The sequence below is a fragment of the Cololabis saira genome, chromosome 14 (assembly GCF_033807715.1).
Source record: "Cololabis saira isolate AMF1-May2022 chromosome 14, fColSai1.1, whole genome shotgun sequence".
NCBI lineage: Eukaryota > Metazoa > Chordata > Actinopteri > Beloniformes > Belonidae > Cololabis > Cololabis saira.
In genome coordinates, this window is record NC_084600.1 from 19,035,714 (window position 1) to 19,053,238 (window position 17,525).

Below are 17,525 nucleotides of genomic sequence, written 5' to 3' on the forward strand. Positions count from 1 at the left end.
TCACTGTAATTGTGGTTCTTTGGACTCTTGTGTCGTTTAAAAAAAGACCCGCCTTTCACTCTTGTAGTAGGACAATAAACAGAAACATACATCAACAGAAGCCAAGATTTCACCAGACATAATGGTGCCCTGCTTTATCTGCCTCTCAGATTTAAAGGGGGGGGTCAACGAGGCAGAAATAAAAATAGTTTTCCCTGGATACACTTTGTACATGGACTAAAAGAAAAATAACTGAGTAGTGACTAGCTGCCAATCCGGCCCAAACAGGATGTCACACTGAAGTGAAATTTTCTTGGAATCGGCTCGCTGATATGAACCATAAAGATTTATGACTAATACTGAAAGCCTTCCCTCACCGTTGCTTTTGGAGTCACATTATCTGAGAGTTAGTCCAAGACAAAGTAATGACGATGTCACCGCAAGAGCAAGTCAAACCCCTACACAAAAACAGCAGCGTGGTCTCAAATATTCAGTAATCAGAAAAACGCTTATTCTTAAGAAGAGCAGGGAAACGCTCAGACATCAAGGCATCACGTGTGATTTTGATTACTTTGGCCGACACCCTGAGGAAACCATTGGACCGAAAAACTCTCTCATCTCATGTTTGCATGCTGCATGGAGACACTAACAGGTGTTGATTTAAGTGGTCACTGCAGCAGAGACAACACATAATGGATCTGGTGTTGTTTATGATGAGGTAATCAACAGCTGTCTGTCTGAGCTGACAGGCAGTTTGATGTCTGCAGATTTACGGTCCATAAACAACCGGCGGTTACTATGGCGACATCTGGTGGCGAAAATATGGAACTACATCTTCCGCGTCAACGCGGTTGGTGATTGTACATTCATTTGCTTTGTAGTATTATTATTTCGCTTCTGACACAGATGCATCATGGTGCTGGGAACATTCCTTAAATATTTTGAGCTGTGTGGAGAAATTACTCACTCATATCTCCCTGGTTACGATACAGAGGATCTCTGTAGGAAACTATGAACTGCGCTCAGTCATCCCACACACTGTATGAACTGGACAACATCATGAAACATTCCCAGTAGGTTTTCTGAGGAGTTTGAAACTTCGTTATCCTTGGCAACACCGCTATGTTGCTGATAAATTATTTTTTACATTCATCTTATGCTTTGTATTTCAGTCTGGATTTCGGCCACACCACAGCACTGAGACTGTACTCATCAAAGTCCTAAATGATATTCATCTGAATAATGATGCAGGCAAATCTTCTGTTCTGGTATTACTGGATCTCAGTGCTGCATTCGACACAGTTGATCATAACATTCTTCTCAGCAGACTGGAAAAGTGGGTGGGACTTACCGGCACTGTGCTTCAATGGTTTAAATCTTACTTGCACGATAGGGCCTTCTTTGTGTCAATAGGAAACCATGAGTCTGAGAGAACCAAGATCACATGTGGGGTTCCTCAAGGGTCTATTCTCGGACCGCTTCTATTCAACATCTATATGCTACCCCTAGCTCAGATTATGGAACATCATAACATTTCCTACCATACTTATGCGGATGACACACAGCTTTATATTTCATGACTACAGTCCCCTGATCTCATTGAGTAACTGTATTCACCAAATCAATGAGTGGATGTGCCAGAATTTTCTCCAGCTAAATGCAGAAAAGACAGAGGTGATAATTTTTGGCCCTAAAAATGAAAGGGAAAAGATCAGCACTCACCTTGGCTCCATGTCATTGACAGCTACAAATCAAGCCAGAGACCTGGGTGTAATTATTGACTCAGACCTGAACTTCAACAGCCATCTAAAGTTTATCACTAAATCTGCCTATTACCACCTGAAAAACATTGCTAAAATTAAGGGGATTCTGTCTAAACAAGACATGGAAAAACTTATTCATGCATTCATTTTCAGTAGGTTGGATTATTGCAATGGAATCTTTACAGGCCTTAACAAGAAATCAATCAGGCAGCTGCAGCTGATCCAGAACGCTGCCGCCAGAGTCCTTACAAACACCAGAAAACTGGACCATATTACAGACCCCTTAGGTCTTCTGGATCTGGTTTGTTGTGGTTCCCAAGAACCAGAACCAAGCAAGGTGAGGCAGCGTTCAGTTATTCTGCTCCTCACCGGTGGAACAAACTTCCTGTAGACCTGAGGTCTGCTCCAACTGTAGATCCTTTAAATCAGGGATAAAACATTACTGTTTACTCGAGCGTACCCCTAAATTAAACTTACCTGCTGTACTCTACTGCCCTTATTTTTAATAGCTTGTGCTTTTTATTATTTTACTTCTTTTCTTATCATCTTATTCAATCATATTTGTTATTTACTGTCTAATTATGTCAAATTATTTACTGTCTAATTATGCCTTGCCGCTTTTAATGTCAATGTAAAGCACTTTGAATTACCTTGTGTTGAATTGTGCTATATAAATAAATTTGCCTTGCCTTGCCTTGCCTTAATGTTGTTGTAATCAAATTCTGACTCTACCATTTGAAGTTAGCAGCACAAAGAGAAACTCATCAGAAGAAGAAACATTTTTTCCCCGTTGTTTTGGCGAGATCATGTTTATGGTAGCCTTACATTCCTTTTCTTAGACAAGATTGTGTTTCAGCTGGTGGGAATTTAATCTCTTTAATGAAGTTCCCTTCAGGGATTAATGAAGTATTTCTGAATTGAATTGAAGGTTCTGTGTGTTTAGAGATGGTTTACTCTATACTTTGTTCAGAATAGCTTTTTTTTAAAGTTACTCTTGCCTCTCCGTCTTTAACCAATGTATTGATTTAATTTGACCTCTGGCATTTTCACCGAGAGAACTGCCAGTCCCTGGACATTTACTAATTTTTGAATTATTTTCTGACTGAGAAATTGCTGTGAAAGAAGCTCGAGTAGATCAACAGTAAATATTCAAGGCCCTCTTCAAAGTCCCATTAAGCAACACCAAGGAGTCTTTTTCACGTTAAAACACTATGGACATCACGGCAGAGGTGACTAATGCCTACTTTAACCCGTTAAGCTTCGGCCTACTTATAAAGTCCATCTGCTTCTCTGCAGTAGGAGTGGAACGGGTTCATGACTTCACAAAGATGACACATTCCGGTCACAGGAAAATGATGAAGAGTTTTCTATGAGTTGGGATGTTTTCCTGTGATCTCAGTTGTTATGTGTGAAGTGGTAAACAGCAAATCGGAGGCAGTCTTTTCTGTGTTTTGGTATCGTAACAAAGTCAAACATGTTGAATACTCACAAGTACTGGTCTGGATTCATGCCGACTGTGTTGTTCCATGATGCAGTTTGTCAGTAACCACTTTCAGAACTCTTGTTACTCTTAGATCAACAAATGAATCTGATTTTAGCTTTCCAAATAGCGACCCTGTAGGATGCCCAATATCTAGGATTTCTGTCGTCTTTTATCTTGGGCAGTTTAGCCTCCAGACCTATAGGGGGACCCTCTAATGTAGAAATAGCCAAACTCCCTTTCTGCTGGTTTAAGTCTTTCTTCCCCATCCTGGTGTTCAAGTTAACGTTAGCAGGCCTTATTTCCCAAGCCTACATGAGCTTGGCTAGTCAGGTATTTCCAGCACCAGCAGCCTAGCCCGTGAGCAGTGGTGGACAGTAACGGAGTAAATTTACTTGAGTACTGTACTTAAGTACATATTCAGAGGATTTGTACTTTACTTGAGTATTAGATTTCTTTGGTACTTATTACTCTTACTTGAATACATTTCCAAGACAAATATTACATTTCTAGGAAGGCTGAAAAGTACTCGTTACTTTCAGGTCTGCTCTTTTTTCTTCTTCCCTAAAATCCTATTGGACACAAGCTGTTTTTGTCAAAGGAGGAGACCTATCACAGTGCACGCTCTCCACTGGGATGTACGTAAAGCAGAAATACGTCAAGCCTCCTCAAAACGATACCGCCAAAGTAGCCTGCGTTTGTCAAGACAGAACCGCAACAATGGCTACGCCTGCGTCAGGAGAAGAAAGACAATCCGCTGAGTCGTCTGAGTCTGATAATGAGCCGGACTCGGAGCAGGGACTTTCACAAAATCCTTGGCCGTATCTTAACTCAATGTTTGAGTTCGACCGAGTAAAAAACGAGGGCACAGACAAACCACAGACATTTACAACTTAAACTTTACAACTTAAATTAATTTAGAAAAAATATAGTAATTTACTGATGTGGAAAATAAGAAATTTACTCTTACTTTTACTCTTACTTAAAGTAAATTTAAAAGCATTTACTTTTGGATACTTAAGTACCTTTAAAAGCAAGTACTTTTCTACTCTTACTCGAGTAATATTTTGACTGAGCTACTTTTACTTGTAACGGAGTAAATTTTGACCAGTAGTATTTGTACTCTTAGTCAAGTACTGGGGTCGAGTACTCTGTCCACCTCTGCCTGTGAGTGCACGTGACCACATGACTGTAGATACTGTTTATTCCTCTCAGGGAATCCTGAGTGACAACCGTTATCTGAGTGGAGTCATGACAGGTCTGGCTCACAGCTGGATGAGATTTCCTTTACTTTATTGCTGTGACCTCCAGCGTGACGGCCCTTCGTAGCCTCTAACAGCTGTTTTTGGGGCCTAAGTGCCCGGATCTGTGTGTTTGTGTAGTCTGAAGTGTTCTGTTAATGTTCCAGTGAAATGTTGCTAAAAACACAATTCCGGACAAATGCGTAGTTTATGGCTCCAGGACTCCATGTTTTCTCTGAAATGATTATATATTCCTGCTTGTTCACACGGATCATGTAAGTTCCATGAATTGCAGAAAGAAAAATGACAATTTTCCCAAACACAAGAAGCACAAACAAAAGTACAAGCCGTCAGAGATACTGGTTTTCCAATATACATATATTTCATGATGTTCATCAATATAATAAGACATTGATAGATTTACACTACAATTATTTCATGTACTTTTTCATTCGGTCTCCTCTCCTTTACATTGAATCAACATGGTTTAATTTCTAATCCCATACCAAAGGACAGCACAATAAATCTATCAATAAATAAACGCAAAAAAAAGAAAAGAAAAGCAAAAAAAAAGAAAAGGGGAAGCGAGCACGTTGCCCGTGATCCTCCAGTCGCGTCCCTCCTGTGAGGCTGGACGAGCAGGGGAAACGTGCACCTCCGTCCCAGAAACCCCGGCTCCCAAACCGGAAATCCCTCCTTCAAAAAGAAACGGATTCAAACAAAAAAATATATATATCTTGTAGATAGAAACGGCGATCTGATGTAAACTGTGGAACCGTTCGGAGCGTTCTGGACAAGTGACAGTAAAAATACTTCTATCCGCCGTTTCACTTCCCATCTTCTCTGCCGTTACCCATCAGTGCTGAAACAAACAATTCAGTGACATCTGGAGTCGTTGCCAAACCAATGCAAATAAAAACACAACATTTGGTTCAAAAATAAATCATGTTAACATGTGTTACGTTGAATATAGTGCATCCTGAGCCACCCGGAGAAGATTCAGTGACTCGAAAGGTTCCCTCCTGTTGCTGCGTTCGCCTCATTTGGACGAACTCCCATCAAACCCTCCCAAGAAGGTCTGACGAGCGCTTTGCCCCTGAAATGAGCCGAACGCCGCGTTGAGATCACTGAAAAGCTCCTGAGGTTGGCAGAAGATGACTTTTTTCTCCACTCGATCGTCCCACCGAAATGAAGGAAACACAACAGAAGAAAGTGCCGCGGTGTTAAAATATACGCGCACTTGGTTTCAGACGCACAACGAAGAAACAGAAAGAGAGAGCGCTCACTTCATTCTCGATCAAGTGACCACGCTGGCGGAGCGCTCACAGGACAACAGCTGGATTTATGGATTACACAGAAGTCCTACCCCAATCAGTAGTGTTCTCTCACTTCAGTCCACTGTGGTGAAGTCCTGCAAAAATGGCTTCAAGGACCACCTTTGTAACCGTATACTCACTTTCCGTTGCCAAAGGAGTCCAATTTTAAACTTTACTGAAATATTTTTGTCCTCATATATTTTGGTAAATTGCAAATGCCTTAAACCTGAGGATATAGGACCCCCTACCCCCCAAAAACACCCCCATAATACAACACCGAACAATGCAATTTCTTCTTCTTTTTTGTCTTTTATAACCTCTTCCTTGGTTTCGTCTAATAGCTATAGTTACGTCTTCTGAGCACAATGGAGACACAGCGAAAGAGAAGACTTGTGCTATAATTAGTTACAGGATCATGTGTCTACAAACTCAGTACGGATTAAAGACGCTCCTCAGACCTTGATGCACATGGTAGGAGAGGCTGGAGTACGAGATTTGAAGCATGCGGCCCTCGAGTTTTGGTCGGACTTGCATATGTTAGGATGGACGGCACACACACGAGCCAAACCGACGCGCCGTACACCACGGAGGGGGTGTGACGGCGAAAAAGTCCGAAAGATAAGAGGAAGGGTGTGAGCTATTTCAAGCCGACTGGGACGGTCCAGATAGCCTGTTCCTGTCCACTTGTTTCTGATGGCAATTGGCAGCGTAAGCACGGAAATCTGGTCTTTGGTAATTGTCAGCTGTCTCCCTTTTTGCTCTGCGGGAAAGCGCGGCATATTATACGCCTGCTGGGGTCTTTCCTAACGGGGCCGGCTGACAGATCTGCAACCTCTCCGCTTGTGCACTTCATTGGTCAGGGAAAAGACGTGCCCTCACTCGGAGATTTAAGCGGCCTAATCTGTCAGGATAAACTGGGGATATTCTAACACACGCACACACATACACACACACGCGTGCTTACACACACACAAACAAACCCATACAGAAGGAGGTTTTACGAGCGAGTTCGGTGAACTCCGGGTCGGTCGACTCAGCTGGTGGGGGAGATGGCAGAGATGGGGTCACGAGGGCTTTACACACAGTCGTCTGAAAGAGTTCTGGCTCCTCCCGCGAGGTTTAAAACTGAATTTATACGTTTCAGGCATATCGAGGCCAGTCAAGCAGGAGCTTCCTGTTCTTAACCCATGATGACCTGACCAACGTGGGCCTTTAGCAAAACACAGTTCGGATCAAAATCTCCAAGACACGTCTAACGGTGAGAGTCGGAAAAGAAATACTGATGTACATGATGATAATGTCAGCGATAAAGCAGCGACTCTCCCGGATGCCTGAACTCCTCACCCTCTTTCAAAAGGAGAGTCCAGTCACCCTTAACTTATTTTAGCTGTGATTTTATTCTTTTAGTCACTTCCCCACGGCTCATGATCACACGTGAGGGTAGGAACGAAGGTCGACCGGTAAAGAGTCTCACCTTTCGGCTAAACTCTCTTCACCACAACACACCGGTACTGGGTTTGGTCCTCTGTCCTGCTCCATCCTACCCTCACACATGAGCAAGACACCAATAATCTAATCTCCTCCACCTGAGGCAGCCCCTGGGTTAATACAGGTCTAAAAATCCTTGCATGAACATCAAACTGAGCCTCAATTCTGATTCTCTTGCTGATTTTTAGTTAAAAAAAAAACACTTCTGAAGCTGTAAGAAAAGTTCCGAATCATGCCCTGCCAGACCTCGTTCTGACCCGGTGTAAAGTCCTCGTGTTGCCCGGCTCGTCCATCACGAATAGGTCATAAAGGTTCATATACGCACAAATGCATGCCAATAAAAGTCTGGAAGTAGTTCAAGACCGAACCAGTGAGGGCACCAGCGAAAGAAAGAACTGCAATAAGAAAAGAAGTTTCTTGATGCTTGGCAGTGTACAACGCACAGAGCTGAAATACAAAAAACACGCCAGACGGAGGTAAAGAGGAGCTCACCGGTGTCGGCAGCAAGCGGTACGGATCACACGCCTCCTCTTTACCCGTCTGCTCCACACAAAAATATACTATAATAAAAAATAGAATCTATTATATTTAAAAAAGAAAAGAAAAAGGCCTTAACTCTAGGGAGAACCACTGAGACGGAACCAGTGCGCTAAGCGAAACACTCTTCTCAGGAATGCTACGATTTGTATTTTGAGCGACTGCTTCCCATGTTTCTGGCGGCTATCGCGGACTTTACATTTTCTAAATTCGCCTCGTTAACCTCTGTCCCTTGTTCCTACATCAGCGAAGGCTGAATTGTCCCTTTTTTTTGTTTGTTTTGAAATGTGCTCTTGGCGGGGGAGAGGTTCTGCCGCTGCAGCGTTTCCACGGAGGCCACGGAGGAGCCGGACGGCGCCATCAAAAACAAGGTTGCTTGTGCATTTGAAAACAGACGCCTTTTCCCGCAGTCGGCCACTCCCCCGGCGAGGAGGAGGAGGGTGACCGAAAGCGACCGAGGACTAAGGCTTTCAGCGTCCGCGTGGAATCGATCCGGTTCACCTTTGCTTCATGAACACTTATCAATCGTGAATTTTTACGCACTGGAACTGTTCAATACCCAGAAATCCGAGGCGATTTCCAAGCACGCGAACGCACCTACACAGTTCTGTAAGTGTAGCGTTAAGGTAACATCACTCATATTAGAAAAAAGAAAATATTCGGACCGATTGAAACCTCATCCCGCCTTTTCTTATTCGCTCTTCAATGGTTTCCAGGACCTATGTTTCAAAATCAAGTTTCATTGTATGTATTTCTTTTAAGGTACTTACACTTAATGTGCTACAGTAAGAGCATCTGCACTAGACTGCAATGAAGGAATGTTTTCGAAATAAGACACTACGTAATATTGAAATAAAAAAAGAAACATCTACAGACATTGGTCCAGCTGTACTATGGCAGTTGAAATTATCAGAGGAAACTGAGGTGCCCAAGCATGCCGAGAGACAAGAGGACGGACAGGGCTTTATAAAGACACTTCAGATGATACTTATTAAAGAGAGAGGCGCCGAAAGAGAAATCACACTCAGATAATGGAGGGATCAAATGAACGGGGCGGGACGGGATGATCACCGGAGGTTAGTTTCACGAGTCATGCATTGTTTTTAGGTTTGACCAACGTTAGCGAGCATTCACTCTCAAAAAGCCACGCCAGTAGAAAATAAAACTTCCTTTTTCTTTCTGAGGGCGTCGAGTTTCCAGAAACCTGCAGCTGGACACGGAGAAGCCCAGTGTTTTTCTGCGTGTTAGACTCGACTTCTGTAAGCTAAAAAGCACGATTGATTGGTAGAAGTTTTAACTCTCTGGCTTATTTTGGGCTTCTTTTTTTTTAAAGAGTAAATGCCGACTGAAGAAAATCAACCATCAGTTGTGCAAAATCCACACCAAAGAGAGGCAGAATAAGCCAGGGAGTGACAGATGATGAAGACATGCATGATCCACACTTCCATTAATAGGCAGTAGTTAACGCTGAAGCATACGTCAAATTAATACAAAAAATAAAAAGTACAAAATGCATACATACACACACGCGCACACACACCTACAAAACAGTATATATATATCAGAATAAAACTCTACAAAGAACTATATATATCAGTTATGTAACAATTATCGCCAATTGTTGTTTCCTTTTCTGTTGTTGCATCGTCACAAGTGTTTGGTTCTCGGTATGGCAGGTTAGAAAAGCCAAGAGTACCCAGAAAGGAGACGGGGCCACACACTCACAGGACAAATATTGACAGGGGTCCAGAGGCGGGGTGGTCGGAAGTGGGGGGGGGCACGGGGACCTGAAGGGGTTGAGGGGTGTTATATCGAGGCTAACTGGGGAGGTATACGTACATGGAACAAATTAATTATCTGTGGTTAAATTTGTCATCAATTAGAGGCTTTTTCTTTTCTGTAGCAAGGAAGTTGGGATCAGACTGGGGTAGGAGCAATTCTTCTTAGGTACTGAAGTACACTGGAGAGAGAAAGAAAAGAGAGCGGGTGCAGCATAAGTCATAACGTCCAACATTCCTGCATCTTTGAGTACAAACACAACATCAAAAGCATTGTTGGAGGAGAACAAAAGATTTCTTACCAATAATGACAATGAGGACAATCACACATATCACACCCAGGATAATCATCATCTGTGATCAGCAGAATTTCAGAAACAAACTTGTTAGAAACGTATTAAAATATATTAAATTTAGACTAAGCTAATTAAAAATGGCAATCAAATTCTTAAAAGCTCAATAAATAGCAAATACAGATAATGTCAGATTGTGTTTATCAATTCAGGTAATCAGCAATAATCACTGTAATTCTCTTACAGATGGTATTTTTTGCACATCATATAGTGGTATGACAGATTTCTAAGGAAATATGTCACATTTCTACTGTATCCCCCCAAATAAGTCCTGACACTCTGATATTTTAGTCTAAGATGGTCTTTGAGCCCCCTGTTTATCATCTGAAGGAGGACGTCTGCGTTTCCTCACCTTGGCATTCTTCCACCAGTATTTATTCTTCAGTTTGGCAGCGCTGGTCTCAAACTGAGAGGCTCCAGCCTGCAGGGCGTCGGCCCTATCGTCCAGCTCTGACAGCTTCTGATCACGCTCCAGAACCTTATCCACGTTTACACGCATGATGTCCACCACCTGGAGTAAAATAGATTAAAATAAGCAAATCAGTGTAGTGTCATGAGCTACCAGGAGGGGATGGATGAGTATGAGGGTTCGAGTCTATCTGATATGAGAGTTCCTGAAAGTTGATTCAATTATCATGTCAACACTGAATTAAATGATTAGGTATATATTATGATAATAAAAACAGTTAAACCAGCTCCCAACACCTTATTATTATCCTACTGTTGTTAGTATTATTTGAACTTTGTACTCACCTCATCCACTTGTGCCTGTGTCTGCTGCAGACGGCGGTTGCTGGTGAGGTTGGGGGGCTGATTCCCTCCCTCTGGTGCGGGGGCTCCAGCTGGGGCAGACCTGATGATTTAAACACAGATAGTGTTACTGTTCATCAGTGTCGAAAACATGTAAAAATTCAGCCCAGTCTTTTTTTCAATGCAACATAAACACCTTCATATTTCATACAATAATATCTTATTTTAGTGATTCAAAGAGGAAAGATAAAAGATATTAAAAAACAGGTGCAGACATGTTAACCACACAGTATGTACTTGAGACATATATATCTATTTATCAAGTTTTAAGACAGACTCAGGTCTTACTGGGAATATTTTGAAAGTTTCACTGAATGTCGATAGGTCTGGACCATCTGGACATTGTGCTAGAGGCTGATAGAGTTCCTCTCAATCACAAAAGCCGAATTTGATTTGTACTCTTGTATTGTGGCCTAGATAGACCTGCACCCCGGATGCACTGTGCACAGACGACGGCTGCAGTGAGTGACAGAGACTTTAAGTGAGAGTGTCATTTTATCACTGAAAAATGAAAGCTCGAGGAAAAAAATCCCCTCATGTTCATATGAACCAGCATCCTCTTTATTTACTGGAAGGGAAGCAAATAAACAGGGAATATTCTAATAATTCATACAGTTAATTATGACTGGCTTCCATTTTCTTTGATTCCTCTTTGATGTTATCCTTTTTATCCCCACTTCTTCCTGGGTCAAAAGGTTATGATCTTCTACCAAACAGCCTTTATATAAACATTTTTAACTGGTAAAAAATGGAAGCTAGTTAGAGTCCTCAATACAAGACAGCATCATATAACAGTTTACAGTCCAAACAGCATTGTACTTTCAATACATTTAAGCGTTACTATTTTAATATTTATTACAAATAATAGAATCCAAACAATCCTCTTATATGTTTTTGTTTTCTTTCCCCGGAAATTAAGTCAGGTTTTAGTTTAATTTTGTCATTAGGGCAAACACTTTTCAAAATATACATACATCAGTATTTGACACTAGTAGGGGACTTTTTCTAGACTTTTATGTATTTTAGCAACTTTTGTTTTTCTTTCTGGTCAATCAGAGGACATGTGGACACAGACAGCAGGTCCTCCATGATAAAGTGAAAATGTAACTATGAGAGGCAAAGAACAGCAGCTTTGATAGCAAACACAATGAAGCTAACCCAAAACAGCACTGACATAACTATGATAACAAAATTAACAACACATTTACAGATAATTGTATTGAAGACACAATAAAGAATCATAAAGAAGCCACTACATCCAGCCATGTCCAATGAAACATAACATTTGACAAGAGCCTTAAAATATTTTGATCTTTCATGTCGTGTTCTGTAGCTCAGCATATTTAGCCTCGTTTGTCATATACAGGACTGTCTCAGAAAATTAGAATATTGTGATAAAGTTCTTTATTTTCTGTAATGCAATTAAAAAAACAAAGTCATACATTCTGGATTCATTACAAATCAACTGAAATATTGCAAGCCTTTTATTATTTTAATATTGCTGATCATGGTTTACAGTTTAAGATTAAGATTCCCAGAATATTCTAATTTTTTTAGATAGGATATTTGAGTTTTCTTAAGCTGTAAGCCATGATCAGCAATATTAAAATAATAAAAGGCTTGCAATATTTCAGTTGATTTGTAATGAATCCAGAATGTATGACATTTTTGCGTTACAGAAAATAAAGGACTTTATCACAATATTCTAATTTTCTGAGACAGTCCTGTATATTAGTTTTAGGTCATCTCTAAACTTAGAGGCTGTAGCATCATTCAAGAGCCACAACTTAGTTGTGACCAACTGACACAAGTAGTGAAAGACAAAACTGTGTATAAAGGTCACCCTTTGATGCTCACACATTGCTAATCCTCCACCAACAACAAATCCTTTAAAGAGTTGGCCTTGTGGTGTTGCTCTTTACTATCAGCTGATGATCCTCCCAGAAACTACTGATATCAAAATGCTCGGGGCTCCCAGCCTCACCCATATCACTGTTTATATTCAACTAACCATATCTTTGTGCGCGGTATTGAATATTAAACTATATTTGCACATTTGTATGAGCTTAGGGACAAGTACCATGATAAAGGAGTGTGCAGATGTTCATTTTGTCATCACCTCTCAACGACCACAAGGAAGAGATGTAAATATCGTAACAAGACTTCTCATTAGCTTTCACATCTGGTAAAGACACCTGCTGTGTTTGATCCAGGCAAGTGAAGCGACACTTTCTGATCTGTGCCATTTCCATACAAAACATAATCGTTGCTGTGTTTGATAAGAAAAAAACTCAACTGAGTTTTTACATGTCACAAGGGATAGTAAAACTGCCTCCATAAACTAAACGAGGCAGTTTGCCAAATAAATGCCACCATTTGCTAAAATATTATTGCATTGCATTTTTAAAGCTTCATCATGTTTTCTTTAAGAAAATAAAACCAAGTGTTAAAGTGAATCTCAACTGGCAAAAAGGTAACCGCAATCACATACTGAGACACTGAGGTTTCACATGACACTCACTGCCAATGTGAGATTTGTTATAAAAGCTAAATATATTCAACCTTCTTTCAAGACAGGGCTTATTAAAATAGTCTTCCCCTGTGGAAAGGCTTTCAAGGCCCCGTCAATGAAATGAGGAAGGATTTCAACATTTATGTTGCATATATTCCAGACAGATATATATATATATATAATATAGGAATCCACCCCGAGAGTGTAGCACAAAGACATGGGAAGCACATTCCTCATTCAGGATGCAACTGCTTGTACCTAATGACCACTAGGACCACTAATGACCTCTGGATAGATGACCTAAGGGTTTGACAAGATGAGTTGGGCTTTAGCAGTTCTGAAGAATACTAAGAAGATTGACCAAAAAGCTTGTACAATCTGAAGACTGAGGTCTTTTTTACATTGTAATGATAGATAGATAGATAGATAGATAGATAGATAGATAGATAGATAGATAGATAGATAGATAGATAGATAGATAGATAGATAGATAGATAGATAGATACATAGATAGATAGATAGATAGATAGATAGATAGATAGATAGATAGATAGATAGATAGATAGATAGATAGATAGATAGATAGATAGATAGATAGATAGATAGATAGATAGATAGATAGATAGATAGATAGATAGATAGATAGATAGATAGTAGGAATGGGTGATATTTTACCGTTCACGATATACCGTCCAAAAAATTCCCCACGGTAAGAATTTGTCATCTCCCGGTAAAAACGATAAATTCCCATTGATGATGTTTTTGTGTAAAGCCGGATTTATGGTTCTGCGTTAAATTGACGCACAACATACGTGTGCGTGAAGGAAGGAAGGAAGGAAGGAAGGAAGGAAGGAAGGAAGGAAGGAAGGAAGGAAGGAAGGAAGGAAGGAAGGAAGGAAGGAAGGAAGGAAGGATATGAGCTAGAAAGAAAGAAAGAAAGAAAGAAAGAAAGAAAGAAAGAAAGAAAGAAAGAAAGAAAGAAAGAAAGAAAGAAAGAAAGAAAGAAAGAAAGAAAGAAAGAAAGAAAGAAAGAAAGAAAGAAAGAAAGAAAGAAAGATAAATAAATTCCCATTAATGACGTTTTTGTGTAACAAACATGGCGGATCTGAGAGCGAGGAGCTTGAGTCATTCCAGTTTTGCAGTACAGGTGTAACTCATTTAATTGGTTTTATCAATTCAATTTAATTGGTGTAGTTTAGTAGCATTTAGTATTATTTTAGAGCAGTGTTTTGGGGGCTCCAAAGACTGAATGTGGTGATAGATTTCTAGTTACAAAGGTGGAGTTGAATTGGTATTTTTTTTTATCGTCATTTTTATCGATATCGGGATAAATGCCAGAAATGATCGTGATACATTTTTTAGTCCATACCCCCCATCCCTAATAGATAGATAGATAGATAGATAGATAGATAGATAGATAGATAGATAGATAGATAGATAGATAGATAGATAGATAGATAGATAGATAGATAGATAGATAGATAGATAGATAGATAGATAGATAGATAGATAGATAGATAGATAGATAATTGTCATACAACTCATTACATGTTTTGGTGTATTTCTCTAGGATGCTGAAACACCTAGTTTAATTTTCAGCACTGGACAGCGACACTTCAGCACTGGACAGCGCTTCGGCAGAGCCAGCGGTGATCCAGCCATCTCTTCATTCTGCTTCGCGTTACATGACTTTAACCACCATAACCAGAACACAACAGGTCCACACAATGCCCTGGGACGCATCCCAGCTCGCCAGGCCCGTCAATACACCTAGGGCATGCCACATTGAGGGCGTGGATTCCGAGCACTGTGGGAAAAGGGCTATTAATCACCAAATGTGGCAACAAATGTAACGTGAGGCCGAGAGAGGGGGAACGCTAACAAGCACGATGTCACGGTGGACTGGCGTGTGTTGGCACCAGGCTATTCCAACGACCTATAACTGCTTCCTATGGAGGACCACTGACAGACGGGGCTGTCACGGCTGCCCCCACTGACACTATCATTCAGATATTTCATTACATGCAGTCCAAAGCCTATAAAGAAATACAACCAGGCGTTTATTTGAATACATAATTCGACCAATAGGACACGACCAGCCTGAAATATAGCGAGATAAATGACTGTCCGCCCTCGCATGACAATCGACGACATACAGTAGGAGGCCAGGCCAGGCTGCCCCCCCAACCCCCACCGTAGGTTGCAAATATCACGTAAACTAGGCCTAAGCCTAATAATATAACAGCCAATAACGACAACTGTGGATTATTTTGTCGAATATTGTCAAATCCCCTCATGTTCAACAGGCGTCAGTACTTAATGGCTGCTGGAGAGGCTGGTGTGTTTTGTTCAACATCATGCCCTTGCTGTTTCTAGATTTAGCCTAATCGTCACCTGCCGTTTAGTGACACTGAAACTAACCCTTTAATAAGGGGGGGTGGGATATTTCCTCACACGATATTTCCTTATCTTTTTCTATCTTTTAATTAGCCTTAACAATCACACTGATGGTGTCCTTTTACAAGTCAAACCAGTTTAAACAGGAATTAGAAGAAAGAAAATGCGTGCGCGCGTGCTGGGTGTAGTGAGACCCAACACAGAGGACAAGATGAAAGAGATGCGCGACGGAAAGACGCGAGAGAGCGTCCACCCGAGGAAAAAGAGAGGAAATAAGCGCGATAATGTGTGTAATGAGACATGAAAGCCGACGTCTCGGAGGTGAGGCCGCCGGTGAGATGCTGGGGGCTCCAGTTCACATCCAGCAGCAATATTAACACTATTTACACAAGAGCGGCCGAGGACGAGCAGGGTTTGATGGTAAAAAAGGAGAGGACATTGAGAAAATAACCTAGAAATGGACCGACAGCATCAGTCACGAGGACGACATTGTAACAAATGGGGGTTTATTTATGAATGCTTATTTATTATTTATTATAAGAGAGGTGGACGGGGCGTCAAAATGGTGTTACTTACATTTTCCTGGTGGAATTAGCTCGACAACTGTCCTGAAATCCGGACTGGAGATCTGAGTCAGGTGGATGAGTGAATCGCCTCCTCTGGCAGCCTTTGCTCGGTTAAGTGCGCCGCCTGTGTATCCGAGGAGCAGCAGCCGTCTCTGTCTGTCCCCTCGCTACAAACGCCTTAATTTGATTTAATTTGATTGTAAACCGTCCCTACTTGTGGAGCCACTGCAGGCTGGTAGCAGAGCCCGGCGCTGTGAGAGTCTGTGCGGTAATGAAGGGGGAATAAACAGCCTCCCGGATTAAGCCTGAATTATGGTTCCGCGTTAAATCGACGCAGAGCCTACGGCGTAGGGTACGCGGCGACGCGCAACGTACGGTGCGCGTCGCCGCGTACCATACGCCGTAGGCTCTGCGTTGGTGTGACGCGGAACCATAAATCAGCCTTAAATCGGACAAAGATGGCTTGGTGACGTCAGCAGCGGCGACTTTCATGTTGAAATGGGCGGCCGGAGACATCAAACACTGCTCCTTTATCGAGCGGGGAAGCGCTGTTTTGGTTGGTTTTTTTTTAGGTCTGTGGTTGTTGTAACCCCACGACCACGTGTGATTCTTTCATTGGCTTTACATATTGTGAGTCGTGGCCAGGGTTTTAAGCGCTTTAAAACTGGGTTTATGTTGGGAGCGAGACTAGATGTCAACAAAATGGCGTTCTCGTGAGGAGGTGTGGCGAGGCTGGCAGCGAGTAAACACCCCCACCCAACATACACCCACCATTTAGGTTTAAGGAGAACCGCTCATTTCAGACTGGCTTTTGTCTGTAGGATAGTGGATATGCAGTTCTTTGGTTTTAATATAATAAATAATTCAACACTATTTATCATGACTGATTGGATCCTAGGCCGGATTATCCATACTGAACCGGCCCAGGTAACCAGCCAATCAAATGACACACTGGACCATATGTCATATTTTGTTATTTTCTCTATAGCTTATATTTGCTGGGAGAGTAGCAAACAGGTAGAGCAGTAACCAATGATATAATCAAATTACATAATAATGAATAATAATAATAATAATAATAATAATAATAAAATAAAAATAATTGCGTTTGAGTGAGTGTGCTGTTCCCTACCTTCACATTAGCTCATTCAGTAGGCCTGTTTGATTGTTTAGTCATATGCTGTAATAGTTTTGCATGTAGTCCTCAGACAGGCCATAAATGATGGAAATGATGATAGTTTTTTTTTTAACAATATCTTTATTGTTTTTTCATTTACAAACAGAATATTATAATAAAGGACATTT

General features: G+C 41.2%; 1 protein-coding gene across 1 annotated transcript; it reads right to left on the bottom strand.

The window, feature by feature from the left end:
- Positions 1-4,820: 4,820 nt before the first annotated feature.
- Positions 4,821-16,486, bottom strand: vamp2 (vesicle-associated membrane protein 2). Its single transcript, XM_061740049.1, has 5 exons — positions 16,231-16,486; positions 10,689-10,788; positions 10,288-10,446; positions 9,885-9,936; positions 4,821-9,764 (listed from the first exon to the last, which is right to left on the bottom strand). Coding segments are annotated over exons 1-5 (330 nt in total). The 5' UTR covers positions 16,233-16,486; the 3' UTR covers positions 4,821-9,747.
- Between the last annotated feature and the right edge of the window lie 1,039 nt (positions 16,487-17,525).